At 41.2% G+C, this 16,961-nt stretch overlaps 1 protein-coding gene across 14 annotated transcripts in view; it reads right to left on the reverse strand.

Annotated features, from left to right (window-relative positions):
* The window catches only part of ZNF521 (zinc finger protein 521), a 230,057-nt gene extending 213,447 nt beyond the window's left edge, over window positions 1-16,610 (reverse strand). For 5 of the 14 annotated variants that reach the window (XM_064435545.1, XM_064435533.1, XM_064435527.1 and 2 more), the window contains exons 1-2: window positions 16,385-16,524; window positions 15,222-15,262 (exon numbers count right to left, since the gene is read on the reverse strand). In XM_064435545.1, coding sequence (XP_064291615.1) covers window positions 15,222-15,261 — 40 coding nt within the window. In that variant the 5' untranslated portion in view covers window position 15,262; window positions 16,385-16,524. Of the gene's footprint in view, window positions 1-14,024; window positions 14,313-15,221; window positions 15,277-16,384 lie in introns of those variants that run through there. The other 9 variants (XM_064435518.1, XM_064435513.1, XM_064435505.1 and 6 more) reach the window with 4 other exon arrangements.
* Window positions 16,611-16,961: the final 351 nt, after the last annotated feature.

The following is a 16,961-nucleotide window of genomic DNA, read 5'->3' on the forward strand; positions in this document are numbered from 1 at the left end:
TCCCAAGTGGCTACCTGCTGAGAAGTAAACAGGATCTCCACTATAAAGTGTAAACCAAAATGAAAGAGTTAATTTTTTCTGCTGCTCTGTCCTCAATGTCTACTGCCACCAGCTGCAGTACCAGAATCTCTCACTGCTCCTGAGATGTGATTGCACAGTGAAATGTACTCAGCTTCACACTGCTGACTGAGAGGCACACCAAACATTTTTAGCTCCTAAAATGGAAAAAAACCCCATGAATACTGCCTAACTAATTGTTTCCAGGTATGCAATTTTGTACCATGAAAACATGGCAGTGTATGCCTTGCGAAAACAAACATTTTACAACTTCCCTGCTATTTTGGGATCTGAAAATTCTGTGAGAGCTGAGGTTTGCTTTCAACAAAGGCTGACCACTATGTCTTTATTGCACTTATAAAAGAAAACAAGTACAAAAGCAGGTAGCATTGTGGTTAGCATTTTTTTAAACCCTTGCTCATCCCTTTAAGGATTCTCAGTCACAACAGAAACAAGTAAATCACAACAGGCCATAGCACAGACTTTTCAATAATAGTCAATTTATTTGTCAGGAAAAATAAAACTATATTTGGGGGAAAATGGTAAAAAGTAAAAGAAAACTATTCTACAAAACCCATTGAATTAGCGAGTCACCTACAAAATGCATCTTATTTTCCTTTGCATTAAGTTAGCTCCTTCCTCCAACTTGCAAGGGTATTCCTTACATTAAGTAGGCTACAGCTGGTAGCATCAGATAAGCTCTCAATTAGTACTTAACACCTTTTCACAAAGAGATTCTGAAAACTTCAGTGCTGTTTCAGCTCTCAGGCCACTGTTAAATTCAGCTAAAAAAGGCAGAATGACAAGCAACCAGTGTCAGCCTCCCTTAAATATTAACTACCCCGTTTTCTTTCAGAAGAAGAAAATACCTTTAAACAGAATCTATAAAGGGATGATTTAAATTTTGCTAACCAAAACCCTTTTTCTAGCATGAGCATGGAAAGTAACTAAAAAAGGAACAAGAATGGTATGCAAACAAAAGAGTAGCATGTATGCAATATTATTAATTCAAACATCAAAATTATTGATACCCTAAGACTGTAATTGCACACAGAGATGTCACCTTCATTATAGCATATACCACATCCTAACATAAGATGAGATTAATTCTATGTAATGAAGCCAGAATACCAGTGAAGGAGAGGCCTCAGGAAAGCAGAATATTACATTGTCAATCCAGTATGAGTAAGTGACCTCACGGCTGAACAGAATTTCCAGATACATGTTGTCACAAAAGCAACAATATTCCTTGTCCCTACAACTACATGTTTATGACTACAGGTCACCTGTTTTGTTAGCTGTAGTAATATTTCTCAATTGACTCATCTGTTCCTTAAAACAACAAATGATCAATTTCCTACACCCATTTTCTCAGGACAACTTCTGAGAAAACAAAAAAAAAACAGGAACCCCTGTTTTTTGAAATTAAATTTCAAAAAAGGAATAGAGCACTACAACTGTGGCACCACGCTTCTTGAGAGCAATTTAAAAAATATATCAGTAAGGAAAAAGATAAATTCAACATGTCAGTTCTGTCTCCCATTATAAAAGCTGTGGGTTGGACAGATAACAGTTTTTAAAATTTTACTTTTAATTTTTTTTTTTTTTTTTTTAATCTCTAAACTGAAGCTGTATCCATGCGAAAGGTTAAGATGTTTCAGCTTTGGTACAGCCAGTGACCAAAGCAAACCGGGATTTCAGTTCAGAGCACATCTCACACCTAGGCTACTGATTGTTAACATTAAGATCAACTTTTTATTCCTTTTTAAAGAAATAATAAAAAACCAAACAAACAAAAAACCCCACCACAAAACACACACACAAAAAAAAAGGCAAAAATAAACCAAACCAAACCAAAAAACCAATGCGACAAATCAAGTAGAACCATCAAGGACAGCTAATGAGGAAAACCCTTGGGAATTTTGATAGAGAGGTCCTAAATTTAAAATTAAGCTCCTGACTGCTCTACAGCAACACCTGCTGATCAATGAGGATTTCACCCCTTTCGCTTAGTCTGTTCATGAGACTCATGGTTAGACCATAAAGGAGGGAGATTGCTTTCTAAAGTTGCTGCAAAATAGATACAGATTCTCTAGCTTGCAAAATTTCATCCGTATTCTAGTGAGTAACCAGGATTCCCCTTCTCTGAAAAGTTAATCTGTAGAATTTGCACCTTAAGGAAGAGCACAAGTCATTTCTGGTTGATGCCTGGAAAAAACTTGTACAGAAAAGACATGGATAAAATTAGAAATGTGGAAAATTACACTTTCACTGAAAGGGAAGCCTTTTGGAGAACTCTGGCTAAGATTTATGGTTTCTGACCTACTACAAACCATAATAAAATAAAAGCAAAAGATAATTGAAAAAAATCGGTTTTCTTGTAGTCTAGGTAGATTAATAAATTTTGAAAAAGAAAAAAAATAACTGCCCCAAATGCCTGAGCCTCTATTCAGCTTGGTAAACAAAGCAGGAGAAGCTACATATCCCAAAATAAACTATAAAAATAGATTGCTATTGATTTATCCCTTCATAAAACATATTCCTTGAGAGATGTGAAAATAAACCTAATGTAGCAACTAAGACTGTCAGGATAGGAAGTTTAGAATACATATTTTTACCTTGCACTTTACATTTTGTACAATTCAATACTTGATCTATAAAGTTCCATTAGCATATGATTAGTAATTCAATTTAAAGCCATCTTTGCACAAAAGCCTTTTTCTTAGGATGGTAACTTTGCCAAGTGCATCTTCAATCTACATGTTTGAATAATTTCTGCAGACAAGTAATAGAGACACTAGCTGTATTAGCATAATCAATACACAATTTACTGAGTTACTGAGACAGAACAGAAATAAAACGTGTGTGCCATTATTTCACTATCTACAAATGACTGTAATTTCTGGAAGTATCTCTCCGCTACTCCTCGTGGCCACATAAAAACCAAGAGGACATTCATACTGCCACCATCTACAGGTAGATATTAAGAATGAGCAGACAGATTAATCATATAGCAGAAGGCAAATTTAAGAGCCAGTTGCAGGGGACGTTGAGTATCCTCTTGCTCTATTAAAGTCAATGGATTCTAAAGATGTTTCACACTTTGCAATAACGTGGTGCGGCAATACGTCTCCACAAGGGTTCAGTCAGGATACAAAATTGAAATTAAAGAAGTTACAGAGAAGTATTAAATTCAGGATCACGTGTCAATGAATCACCTGCTAGGGCTACACCTTCCCTGACTTTCTTCTCTCCCTAGCTACGACTGGAGTCTAAAACTCACCTTTCAAACACATGTCACCACAGGATTTCCCATCTCGCTGTGGCACACAAGAGCAGCAATTCAGTGGGTGACTTCTGGAATTCAGCAAATGTTTCAGAATGCTTCATAATGGCCTTTAAGATAACTGACACTCATAAAAGTTCAGAACTACAAAGAAAGTATTGCTTTCTGACCAGCTTCACCTCGCATCAATTCATGTTTATCAGCTACTAGCTAGATTACCAATTTGACTGTCAAATGTAAATCCTCCCAATGACTTTAATGTTGGGACAATTGGAAAAAGAAATGCATTGGCATATTAACATTCCAAATATCTACATTCCAGAACTCCATTGAAAACCAGTTCTGTGTGTAGCCACAGCTTTACAAAAGTCCAATTAATCATATGCATGAATATGTATATGGCTGATTTGTTTTCCTTTGTGCTGTGACATATCCCTTTTCCTATTTCTATTCCCCCCCTAGCATGGTAACAATATACTTTTGACATTGGAAATTATTTTCCTTAAAAGATTCCTGTTATATAAAACATTCTTTCTTTTTGCATTTGCTTTTTCCAGAAGACAAAGTCCCTCATAGCACTCAAATTCTTCACTCCTCTCTTTAGTCTGTCCCAACACTGAGCTTGTTTTTTTTCCCCTAATGTTCTTCTTGTAGAATGACTGAATTAGGAGTTCCCAATTAAATTGCAGTGGTTGGAAAATATTGTTCTTATGCTAAAATAAAGTATTTTCCTAGGCAGCACATAAACATAAAAGTAATAAATATACTTAAGTGGAAAGAAATTATGCTTAAGAAATCCTTTGGATATTCTTCCAACCCTTGATCTCAAGGATGAAAGTATCTGAATGTGACAGCCTAAAGACGTCCAGTTTTACATAACAGTGTGTGCAGAAAAGGCAGAAGATGCTCTTTCCAGCAGCAGAGGTATAATTCTAAACCCCAAAGCTGGGTAGGGAATGCTTTTTGAGGTAGCTGAGGTAATAGATTAATTATTCCTGTCTGAAATTCTAACTTTGCCTCCATAGCCATGCATCCTTTTAAAAGGTTGAACCACATATACATATACTCATATTTCTATTGTTAAGTAAACTAATAAGGTTATATTTTAAAAAGTACTTTTCTCCAAAGAATCTTCGAGCTTTTTATAAACCTCAGGTAAATTTCAGTCATCCCTAAGACTCTATCATGCAACGTAACAGACTATAATAGATCTCAGAGTCAAATTGAGAACCAAGGTGAGAATTAGCAAAGCGAGAGGGAGACAGTACTTGGTACCAGGGTCAGGACTTTCAGCTGTCTTGCCTGTCCTAGACTGAGTACTCCACCACCCTTCCTGACAATGTGCTGTGGGCAGCCAGTCCACTTTAGGGGAAGACAGAAGTTGGGAGGCTAAGATAAATTTTAACCCTAATTACCAAGCCCAGTACTTAACACAAACACATTCAGAGTTATTCTCCTCAATATCCTGAAGTTCTGTATCACCTCAGCTTTCTTACTCAACATGACAAATACAAATTCCTGGTGCTTCTACAGACCATATTTTCAACTGTGCTTAAAAAACAGGAAATCCACTAAACACTGTCTACAAAAGTCTAAACTCAGCAAGAGAGAGCAATTGGAATTAAACTGATGTATGGATCATAGAACCTCAAAGTAACCAACATTATGCAGGTCTGAAGACAGGTGATATAAAGAAAGGCTATGAAGACTTACAGTAAAGCTTACTGTAGATGATTTTTCCCTCTGAAAATTAAATCATTTATTTATGTGCCTAAAATGGGACACTTACACTGAGGACTTTGGGCTGTCTGACACTGTTCCAATACCAAACCGAAATACAGCTGCATGCTTTAGCTCTATTACCTACAGACATGCATTTATCTGAGTCAATAAAAACCAAACCAAACACCTACCTCCTTTCAACAGAGATTATCCCTGACTGATCAGAGATTTCCTTCTATTCTATACTAGGGTTTTTAAAGTTAATTTTTAATCCCTCAGACTGTGCTCTATTCTAGATGGCTTTCTATCACGTAGAACAGCAATCTGGTCTATATCCACAGAGGAGCTTAGAAGCCAAAAAACTAGTGAGGGGATGCTGCATCTAAATTGTCAGCAGTTCTGTTCAGATGCCACTGTGGGTTTACCATCGAGGCTTTCTCAGTGCTAAAATCAAACAGAAGCCCCCCCACAGCTGGACATTGGGCAATTGAGTGTTCTCCTGCCTGCCCTGGGCTTGGATGCAGCCTTACAGGCTGGTTCTTGGGAGTTCATATACCCTTCCCTGGTTGCTATAAAACACTGGCAGAAAATGTGTGGTTTGAAACACATCTTTCTTTTCCCCTCTTGCCCACATCTGGTTAGATCACTCACCCAGGATATAGGTGGAACCTTCTCTTCTATCAGAAGGATTTGTACTCACATCATGAGCTTCCTAACAAAGAACACTTACCCTCAGACTTCAAGTGCACTCAATCATTGCTGTTGAAGCTACCATACTTCATCTACAATATTCACTGGACTAGAAACAAGAAGAATTAGCATGATATTTTATCCCTGTGGTTGGGGCACTGTCACAGGAAGTGGGATAAGCGGAATCCAATTCTAGTTGCACTGAAACAATTCATCAGAAGTGGCAGAAAGTACATGGCAGACCAGGACCCAGGTCTCCCCTTTTTCTTCAAGGTACTCAAGCTATTAGAGCCCTGAGTCTCCTGCTCTTTCTCACCCTCTTGTCCAAAAAATAATTAGACTTTTGAAAAGGGGAACAGCATTAACAAAAATAACAGGACAACTCACACTCATAACACAAGATGTTGCTGTGTAATGACTGATGTCCTCCCTGTGAGATACAGATAAAACACCTTTAGACAAAGCACAAAACAGAACTCCTGCCTCTCACAACACAGCAAAGATTTTTCCCTCATCAGCAAAGGAGAGAGGAAGAGCAGCAGCACACCACCTCAATTCTTTCTAGCTTAGGAGGAAAGGAATTTTATCTCTATCTCCAAAACCTGAGTCTGGTAAGTGACTGCTATGAGATGCCCTGTTGCACTAAGATACCCACATGTGAAACAGGGAAAGAGCTAAGATACATTTTTATTTCAAGTTTTTCCTACTGTCTCCTCAAAATAATTTCTACTCAACTTTTATAAACCCCTAAGTACCTGTGAGCTATATAAAGAATCCAAAAGTTTGGTGCAAGATGACTATTCCACTAGGCAGCTACAAACTAAGCAGAGCAGCATTTAAACACTGAACATCTTGCAGCATGCAAGCCCCTTTTTTTATATACATTTTTCCCTTAAAGATTTCTGACCTTTCTTCATTGATTTACATTTCCATCTGACAAGCAAGTGTCCTACTCAACAGATTCACCAGAAATTGCAAACCAAATCTCTTCCTGCGCTCTGGCTCTTTATAAGTCACGTAATACAATCCCTTCCCAGTCAGTGGTTGCACGCAGAGGCCAATACAAACCCATTTCCTCCTCCCATCTTCAGAGTGAAAACGTTACATCAGGCATGGATCTTGACATCCTGTTGTCCTGGAACCAGTGAATCAGAAAGTTCCTTCCTCACAATTGTATTCTTTGGAGGTGGAAAATAATTAACTTCCCCACCCCCTCCTCCTTCCTACTGCCACTGTCAAAAGTTAGAAAGTCACTTGACTCTGTCTGGAAAAAAAACCCCAGCCATCATAATTTAGTGCCAGAGAAAGTTTTTGTTGATCAAAGCATAGCCTGGTCTTCCCAAGGACACTGCCTCACTACATCACATCATCCAGCCCAGAAACAGAGCAGTTATTTTATTTTTGTTTTTAAAGCTTCTTTCAAAAAATGAATGAATCAATAATGGAAGTTGAGCTTGATATGTTACCAAAAGAGTGAACAACAGAAAAATGAAACTAGAAAATCAATTATCAAGGAATTCATTGTTTGAAATATATTTTTCCAGCAAAGCACAACATAAAAATAGTAAGAGTACCACAGGTCTCAGGGACTGTGCACAAAAGCCATCTATTTTACAGTCAACTGGGACATTTAGATAGAGAAGTGCTCTAGCTTTTCCACATTTGTGTGGAACACTGAGCATCTCTGTGAGAAACTGGAGAGTGGTTTTGCATTCGTGTTAGGTAAGGACAAAATTCATGCTCCAGGTTATTGCCTCTGCATGAGAGAATAAGCTCCCCAAAACCTGGTTTGAGGCAGAAGGAAAACTATCAACATCCCATCCATTTTTCCTCAGGACAAAAAGGTGTTCTGCTTCAGCTGTCTAACTAAGGATTAGCACTGCCAAATTTGCAAGAAGGCTAGCTAGTTACTGATATTGCATTTTTCAAGAACTAAAGTAAGCCCATACCACATTAAATAGAGAATGGGGGAATGTCACTATACTGAGATAGATAGATAGATAGATAGATAGATAGATAGATAGATAGATAGATAGATAAACTTTAAGAAATCTTGAAGGACTAGAATTCCTACTCTTCCAAAGAAAAATTGCACCTAATTGCACCTACATTTAAAAGTGAAAGTATGAGACGAATCACTCACTGAAAAAACACACTTCTGCCTTACTCCCATGATACAACAAGAAAAAAAAAAGGGAAGGGGACCAGAATGAAAACAAGCCCCCAAAATAAAATTTAATTGGGTTTTAATTGTGTAGAATTGGTAAGTAACAGCCCTACAACCCTTCTGAATACACATTCTATGGATTCAACTGTACAAAGAACAGTTGCAGTATGGCATGCACAGCATCACCCTAGATAAAGGAAAATCTAAACCCTAAACATGCACAGCCCAGAAGGACATGTATAACTTAGACTAAATCCTAAAAAGGAGGGGGCAAAAGTCTTCTACATCTTTTTTCTTAATAATTATGCAGTATAAAGGGGAAAAATATATATGAAACTAAAGGAACATGAAATGGGGGAAAAAACCCCATGGCCTGTGTTAACTAATATTCTAAATATGGAAGAAAACTGTCCTGGTTCCAAAATTCATTGGAAGAGAGCAATTTTGTGCAGTCTTACCAGTGTGTGCACAGAAAAGAATAAAGCAGATTTTTTTGGAAAGTAGGAGGGTTGAATGAAAATGTTAATTATAACATGTTGTAATAAGGATACCCCCAAGATCAGCCCTATCTTTTTTGCTACAGCATAGTCCCAAGGCATATGGCTAACTACTCCTTGATCATTATCCTGGCTAAAACTAAAGCTACTGAAGTTTAGGAGACTCATATCTAACAGAATTTCTTTCATCTCTAATAATTGCTAAACTAGCATAATTACTCATACTTGAGGTGAAATAGAACCCAAGTTGTCTAATTTTAAAACAAAAACAAACCTCACCACCTCTTTTGGTCTTTGCACATCCATCTTTTGTCAGAGTCCTATGCCAAATGTTACATTACGATTTAAAAGTATTTAAAAGCCTCTCTTGTGCTGTCCAACTTTTAAAGACAGCAACTGGAAAACTTTAATGCTTTGTAGTAACACTCTGCAGAATGTATTTGAAAACAGACATGTACATTTTCACAGCACCAAATAAAACACGCCAAATTCTTTGTAGATCTGTGTGTTGTCCCTTCAGGGAAATATTTATATATATGTACATATATATGCCACAGTTCTGATTTAAGTGAAATAATGCGTTTCCCAACCCCCAACTGGGATTGATTCTGAGCTCAGGCTGCCTGCAGAAACCAATGGAAACTGTAAAATATAGTTAGGAAAAGACTCTAGGATATTGTCTTAGGGTAGCGGAACTTTAACTATATAGATTGATTTTAATCAATCTATAAAAAAACCCTCCAAATATCTTATTTTAATTCTTTTACACAGAAAAATACTGAATCCATATGGTCTACATAAAATGTTAGCGTTTTTTCTGGATCTTTTGCTCACGCACAGTTATTCAAAAGGAAGATTTTTTTTTTCAAAATATGCAAGTTTGAAAATATTGAATCATGTTTCAGAACAAAGAATTGAGAGCTATTAAACCAGCTGTAAATTAGACAGAATGAATTATGGAGCAACATAAAGCCTTTCAAGAGATCTTAGATCATGGTGGATAATGTTATCCTACACATGTTAGATAAGTGACTCCATACTGACAGCTTCCCTTGTTGCACAAGTTAACAGCAACTCAGGAAAACAAAATCAAACCAATCCAAACACATCAGCAGCCTTACTAAACCTCTTAATATTATCTTTGTCACAAGATTTCACCTCTGTGGAAACTAGCAGTACAGCCAGTAGCTGTTTAGATGCTCAATTCTAGCGGTGCCTAACCCCAAGCAGCAGACAAGGATGGTCAATATAACTCATGCTGGCCCCAGAAATGACTGGGCAGCATTACTGTAATCCTGCAGCTAATCAAGACTATCAATATGCATTGCCAAAGTCAATGAATATTACTAAAGGTTAGGAATGTTTTTGTTGTTAGGGATTTTTTTAATACATAAAGGCATGCTTTGGCAAGTCCAAAACAGAACACTATAAATAGCCTGCATTATAAAAAGATGCTAATCTTAAATCCTCTTTGTAATTTTTTTTTATGTACTCTTTTATGTTCGGTATCTTAATTTTTGCCCTTTTTTGGATGGCCAAATACAAGCCAGCAATTTACTCATGCATCAAACAGATGTTTTTGCTTTTCAGGCCAAATGGAATCTCATGAATTTTTTGTTCCCTCCCTATAAAATGATGATGCCAAAATAACACTGTTCCTGAAAACAGCCCGTTCAGAAAAAAGTTCTTTGGACCAATAATACTGAAACTTTAAGTCAAGTTCACAGAAATAATGCCAATACTAATTGCTGGTTTTGTTTATGCTGGATTGATTATAGTCTAATCAGCAGACAATCCCATGACTTTTGAATTAATTTGGAAGCCAGGGAGGGCTGGGGCTGCAAACAAACATTCAAACAGTTGACAGATACAGAGAAATGTAAAGGCTACTGTTGGAAGGAAATCCGAATGTCAAATTCTCTCTGAACTCTTGCTGCTGGTTAATAACAGTTTTCTTTTAATCCATTACTTTTCTACCTTCCTTGGTACCACATAACCTGCCCCTCTGCATGAGAAACACCCTTTCCTTGGAATCTCTGCTGAGGAAACAGGTCCCATTAAAACACAGATACATTTGCTCAGTCCACCGATACTCTGCATGAATTGAGCTGCAGTTGTAAATTCATTCAAGATGGAAAGATTACCTAGGTTTCCTCAAAAACAGGGAACAGCTTCAGGAGACATTCTTTGCTTGGCAATATATTTCAAGCCTTCTTTAAGCAGAGCATGGGTATGTAAAATACAACTGAGAAATGCATCCCGTTCACCTTTCTAGGAACTAACATTTAGTAATTTTATTTCTACATGTAGGACACAAAATTACATTGAGTAAAAATTTACTTTGAAGTAAAACCACAGGTTGTTTGGGTTTTTTCCCACAAAAAGAAATCAGAGATCAGCACTTCTATTAAACACATGAAGCTGTACTAGTTTCCTTGTGACAGCTTATCTAACAACTACCATTTCAGTGATTTTTCATGGGTGGCTTTGAACGTAGTAATGAATATTACCTGGCTTTAGCCTAGAGAAACCTATGTTTAACATTTAGTAGAACTACATTTGCATTCAGTTTTATATAAAGAATACCTAGTTTTCTTTGCACGTGATTGTATTTTTGTAACATTTTTCCCAAACAAACTTTCTCATCAAAAGCCGGTAGTAAGAGCAAAGAAAAAAATCTCAAGATCTCCTAAAAGTAAAACCCCATAAACCAAAAAGGAAGGGGGGGGGGGAGGCAGTCAGCAACCCAAGTGTGATATCTCCAAAGCATGCCAAGTCACAAAAAAAGGTTTACAACTCATAATGGCCAAGTTAAACAACATACAAGAAGCTGCTCTGCCCCCCTCCCTTGCTTTCTCATCACAGGGGTCTCTATCACAGTTTTACTTCGGGAATGGCTGTGCCCCTGGATGTGAGGAGTTTAAGGAGACATAACAATTGCCCTTCTTTGATACCCTTCATTTGCACAGTGCCTCTTTTGGGGCTTGTACACGAGTATCGTATCTCCGACTTCTCTTTCCCCACCTGCTTTTCTCCAGCTATCCTCCCCCTCTTCCTCATCAAATGCATTAGGTGATTTTGATCAGGTCAATGATACTTAATAGATTTTTTTTTTTCAGAAACTAGCCAAGGAAATGGGATAAATTAATCAGTAGAATGAGATATAGGTCAGGACTGATGAGTTTGTTGCAACTGATCCTTCCCCTGCCTTAAAGTACCCGACAGTTGAACTTTAATTCCTCCTTCCTAAAGTAAAACAAGATATTCAAACTGCAGTTTTTCAGAAAGTTCTCATTTACTCTCCTTTTGAGACTTTTTTTTTGCCACAAACCTGCAATGTATTTGTAAGACACAGTGTTTGTCACAGAAAATAATTAAATCTCATTTTTCCTCAGAAAGATGATTTTATTATTCTTAAATTATAAGGGGCTTATCTAACGTTAGCCATGCCTATTTTCTTTCCTAGGTCCAAGGCTGAGATGCAATCTCCACCAAGTGCTGGGGGACAGTCAGACCAAAGTTGGCAAGAAACCAAAACAGGAAAAAGGAAAAAAAAAAAAAGAAGGAAGGATAAAAAGAAATAACTGTAAAAGGAATGTAAACAGAAAACAGAGTAATTGAAAAAAGTATATTTTCAAGAAATATAAGACATTTAGTCATTAGCTAGTTCTTAACACCCACCATTTCAGATGAACATTAGTTTCATGCATTCACTATGAAAAACTCAATTGTCATTTTGTTTTAATGTATTTACCTGCCTTGTATCGGTATTCCCCTAAGATATAAGTTTCAAATTAAGTTATCAAAAGTGACAGACATATCAAAAATATCTCTTATATCTTCCCCCCAGAAAGGGTTGCTAAGTACATGACAAATTGGAAATGTAATGTGTAACTCCATATTTTATTTAGATGTAAAACAGCGCTCATGAGTTTAAATAACTCATTTACATACATTCAAAGAATAGTTTTTCAAATAAGCTATTTAAAATACTGTTTATTTTTATCTGTAGAACTACATTTTGTACTGACTAAATCAGTAATACTTAAGAAATCAGGAATTTAAATAAGCGCAGCATTGGAGGTATAGTTGAAATTCTCCTTGCAACATTACTTACAGCTTTTGTTTGTTCACTAAAAATGAAGATGTAATAATTGATGGGCAAACTCTGATCCATGAATTTAAATGCTAGTCTATGCAAGCATCTTTCAGCTCCTCAGATGAATCGCATTATTAGCCCTTTCAGAAATCTCACAATCGGACTGCTTTCAGAATACTATTAATCCACTCAGAAACTGACATGATTCAAGAAAAATAAAACAGGGAAAATGAAAGAGATATTTGAACAAAGGCCACCAAGAATGATAACCTACTCCCCAAAGGTAATTACTGCAGCAATAATTACAGATGATGATTGATTTACTGCCTGGTTTTAGTTGAAAAATAGTAAATAAGACTCTGCAAAGAAATCTCTATCATCTCCATCCTGAACATTAAGTGGTTTTCTCAATTCAGTAGTTTATTGTCAGCAAATCCAAGCTACTCCATCTGAAACATACAATGTTGCTGTTTTCTCATTTTAGGTATTCTCAGGCAACTGGTGCCTAAGAAAGGCAAAGCCCATACCTCCACATAAAATGGAAGCTGTATCTTTTGTTTTAAATTAAGTGTGATGTTTACTGGAAGATATTTGAAACAAAACTTCTCTCTGTAACACATGTAACAAATCACCACGAGTGAAACATGCCCAATGTCTAACAGGAGAACAATTTCCTCTATTTGCCAATTAATTCTGAACCTTTATTCCTTTGCACTTGGAGGTCTAAGACTACCCCTCCGTTAAAGTTTTCCTGCATCTTTTTGCAAATATGGCTAATTGGTCGCTCTCCTACTGGCTCTAAAACTCTTATGCACACATAAATAAATCCTCTCTAGGAAGCTCAGAATATAAGTGTGCGCCCAAGCAACAGAACTTTCATTGTGGTATCATTTTTAAAAGGTAAAGGGAAGACCGGCTCATTTGTTCCTCATAAGATGCCAAACAAAAGCACCACTGAACTGCACAAACTTCGGTAAACTAGATACAGGCGGCAGCAGCAGGTAAAGCAGTAAATTCAAGGCACCCTTTATTCCCTTCTAAACTATCTGGAGAGTTTAAAAAAAAAAAAAAAGAAAGAAAAAAGAAAAAGAAAAGAAAATTAAAAAAAGTAATTGAAGCCTGCTCTAAAGCTCACTGAAGTCAACAAGAAGACTTTGAAAGGGGAACTCCTGGAAAGAGTTGTTTCAAGGAAAGGGAGCGCAGTTTTTTGCCAGGTCCTCCTGTGCAAGTCCATAAAAGCAGACCCCGCTCCTGCTTTCTAACTATGAAACTGCGCTGGTTTCCAGGCACTTAACTCCTGGTGTTCGCCAGCCCAGCCGGGAAGGAAACGAGGCCTGCCGCTCGCCACGGCGCGGCTCGGGTCACCTCCCCGGCCGGGCCGGCCGGGCTCCGAGCCCCACGGGCCGCGCCGGACCCTCTCCGCTCCCATGGCCTTTCCCCCTCGCCCCCCTTTCCCCCCTTCACACCCCTACCCCCCAAAAGTAGACAACTTATAGATGTTCTGACCTGACGCCACCCAGGCTTTATTCAACTTCACTGCACTGTACAGACCGGCCCGGGAGGAGCGCGCCCATCCAGAGATGTTTATTTGAGGTGACAGCCACCCTCAGCCGCCTTCCCCGCTCGCCGGCGGGGAGAAGCCCCTGCCCGCCCAGCGGCTCCCGGCTCCTCGGGGGGTGGCCGCCGGCTCCTAAGGGGAGCGGGGGGGGCGGCCGAGGGCTGCCCGCTCCTCGGGGGGCGCGGGATGCGCGGGCGGGCGGGAGACGCTCCGCGCCGCGGAGGGGCGGCGGCGAGGGGCCCGCCGGGGGAGGAGGGGGCGCCCGGGCCGGGACGCGGCCGGCTCCTCCACAGCCGCACAAGCCGCCCTTTGTCCTCCTCCGGGTCCCGGGCTTACCCCCGCCTCCTCCGGGGGTCCGGGACAAGTCCCTGCGACTTGGGGCTAGCGGGGTGCGCTCCCCCCGGCACCACCCCCGCACCCCCTCCCGCGCCCCTTAACTATGCATTTAGGCGCGGGATTATTTATTTAACCCCCCCCGCCGCCGCCCCTCGCACATGTCCCCCCGGGCGGCGAGGGGCCGCTTCACGTGACAGCCGGCGCCACATTCCTGCACAGCCCCAACTCCGGCCCCGCGCCGGGAACTTCGGCCGCCCCACCCCCGCCCGCCGCCCCGAAACTTCCCTCGCCCGCCCGCCGGGACCGGAGCGGAGCGGGGCCGGGAGCCGAGCGGGGCGGGAAGGAGGGGGGTGTAGGGAGGAAGCCCGCAACTTGTGTATCGTTTTATTTTAAAAAGCAGCGCTGCTGGCGGGGCGGGCGGCTGCGGTGCCGCCGCCCGCGCCCGCGGAGGGAGGGATGGATAGATGGATAGATGGATGGATGGAGGGACGGAGGGACGGAGGGAGGCGGGCCGGGCCGCGGGGCTGCCGCAGCGGGCTGTCACCGCGGCGCCCGGCGGCAACTTTTCCAGCGCGGCGAGTTTGGGTCTTGCCGGCCGATCGGGGTCGGGGTGTCCCCCACCATCCCCCAAACACACCCTCCCCATCTTCACTGCGGGGCCGTTCGCGGAGAGGGCGGCCAGGGTGCGGGGCTGCCGCGGCCGGAGCGGGCGCGCTGGGAGCCGCGGAGCCGGGCTGGGGCTGCTGTTCGCGGGAGAGCGGGCCGGGGGAGGGGGAAGGGGGAAGGAAAGGGAGGGGGGTAGTACTTACCTTTGAGTGATCTTGGTTTAGCTTGCTTGCGGCGAGACATCCTAAAAGCAAACAGCTGAAGTTGTTTCAATTTCAGCCCTATCAGAAACTACACTTCCTCGCAGCCGAGGAGACCCTGCAAGACTTGCGCTCCTCCGGCGGCTCCCTCGCTCCTGCCCTCCCTTCCCTGTCTCCGCCGGCGGCTGGCTGGGGGGCTCAGTGCCTTGGCCAGGCAGCTGCAACCAAAACTTTCCAAGCTTTCAGCCCCCCTCCCCCTTTCCCGATCCCCCCACTCAATTAAAAAAAAAAAAGAAAAAATTTAAAAACCCCCCGCCAAATAAAGAAGAATACTTTCAAACCTTCAACAAAAAAAAAAAAAAAAAAAAGCCCCCCAAATGCAGTGAGAGAGGGGAAAGGAGTCCGATTGTTAGTATAATTTCTTTTTACTCGAGAATTTACATATTCAATTAAAAGCGGATAATTTGAAGAAAAAAAGAAAACCTGCTGAAAATAATCTGCTTTTCCTATTTGTTTTGTAAAAAAAAAAAAAAGTGTAAAAAAAATCCTCTTGATTTGTTTACAAACCGATTCTTTGTGAAATTTGCAAAAAAACGGTGGAAAAAAACCAAACCTGATTAAAGACTTGCACAAAAAAATATATAAAAATATATATCTGTATATAATCAACCCCCTTGAATCGCCCGCCGGAGTGAAGACAGTTATAAATGCGGGGGGGTGGGGGGAAGAATGAGAGAAACAAAAATCACTTAAAAAATGCAAAGCAACAAAAAGCCCTTCCTTTCTTTAAGGAAGAAAAAAAAAAAAAGAGAGAGAAAATACCCTAAACTATTTTTTCCAACAAAAAAAAAGCTCCAATTTTTTTTTTGTTGTTTGTTTTTGTTGTTGTTTGGGCTTTTTGTTTGTTTCCCCCCCTCTCTCCCACCCCCCACCCCCCCCGCGCCCCTTGTTTTGGGGTGGGATTTTTTTTTTTCTTTTTTTTTTTTTTTTCCCCCCTCCTTCCCCCCTTCTTCCCGAAGAGCCGGGTCGGCGGTAGCAGCCCTGGATTTTGGGAGCTGGATGTTGCTCTCTAAAGTCTACGGCTGGCTCGGCGGCGAGAGGAGGAGAGCCGGGAGCGGGAGGAGGAGGAGGAGAAGTGTGCTGTGTGCTCCCTCCTCATCACAAACCTGCAAGGTCTTGGACTGCGCTGTCGCTCCGGTAGTCCACATAATAATGGAAAATGGAAGCAAGGCCCCCAAAGCCATCAGGATGGCTCCAGAGGGGGCCCCTAACCCGCAGGGACTCGCTCTGTACGTAATCACTGAGGAAATCATTGTCAGCCTGCCTGCACTCACACACAGACAGAGGGGCATGATTAAAAGGCGAGAGAGAGGGAGCGGAGGAGGGGAGGGCGGCGGCCGCCGCCAAGACCCGGACTGGAGGCGGCGGGCACGGCCGCGCGCCCGGATCGGGAGCCGCCGCCGCCGCCGCCGCCGCTGCTGCGGGAGAGGAGGGGGAGAGCAAGGCAGGGAGGAGGGAGGGAGGAGGACTGGAGCGGGGGGAGAAGGAATTTTTTTAAAATAAATAAATAAAATTAATTTTGAAAGAAAAATAAGGAAGGGGGTAAGGGAGAGAGAGGTGGTGGGGGGGGGGGGGGGGGGAGGAAAAAAAAAACTAAAAATCGCCGCCGCCCCGCTCACACACATACATACACGCCGCCGCTGTAATGTTATTAGAGCTACACAGCGTATTTCTCGGGTCTCT

Source organism: Passer domesticus, chromosome 1 (assembly GCF_036417665.1).
Source record: "Passer domesticus isolate bPasDom1 chromosome 1, bPasDom1.hap1, whole genome shotgun sequence".
NCBI classification, from domain to species: Eukaryota; Metazoa; Chordata; class Aves; order Passeriformes; family Passeridae; genus Passer; species Passer domesticus.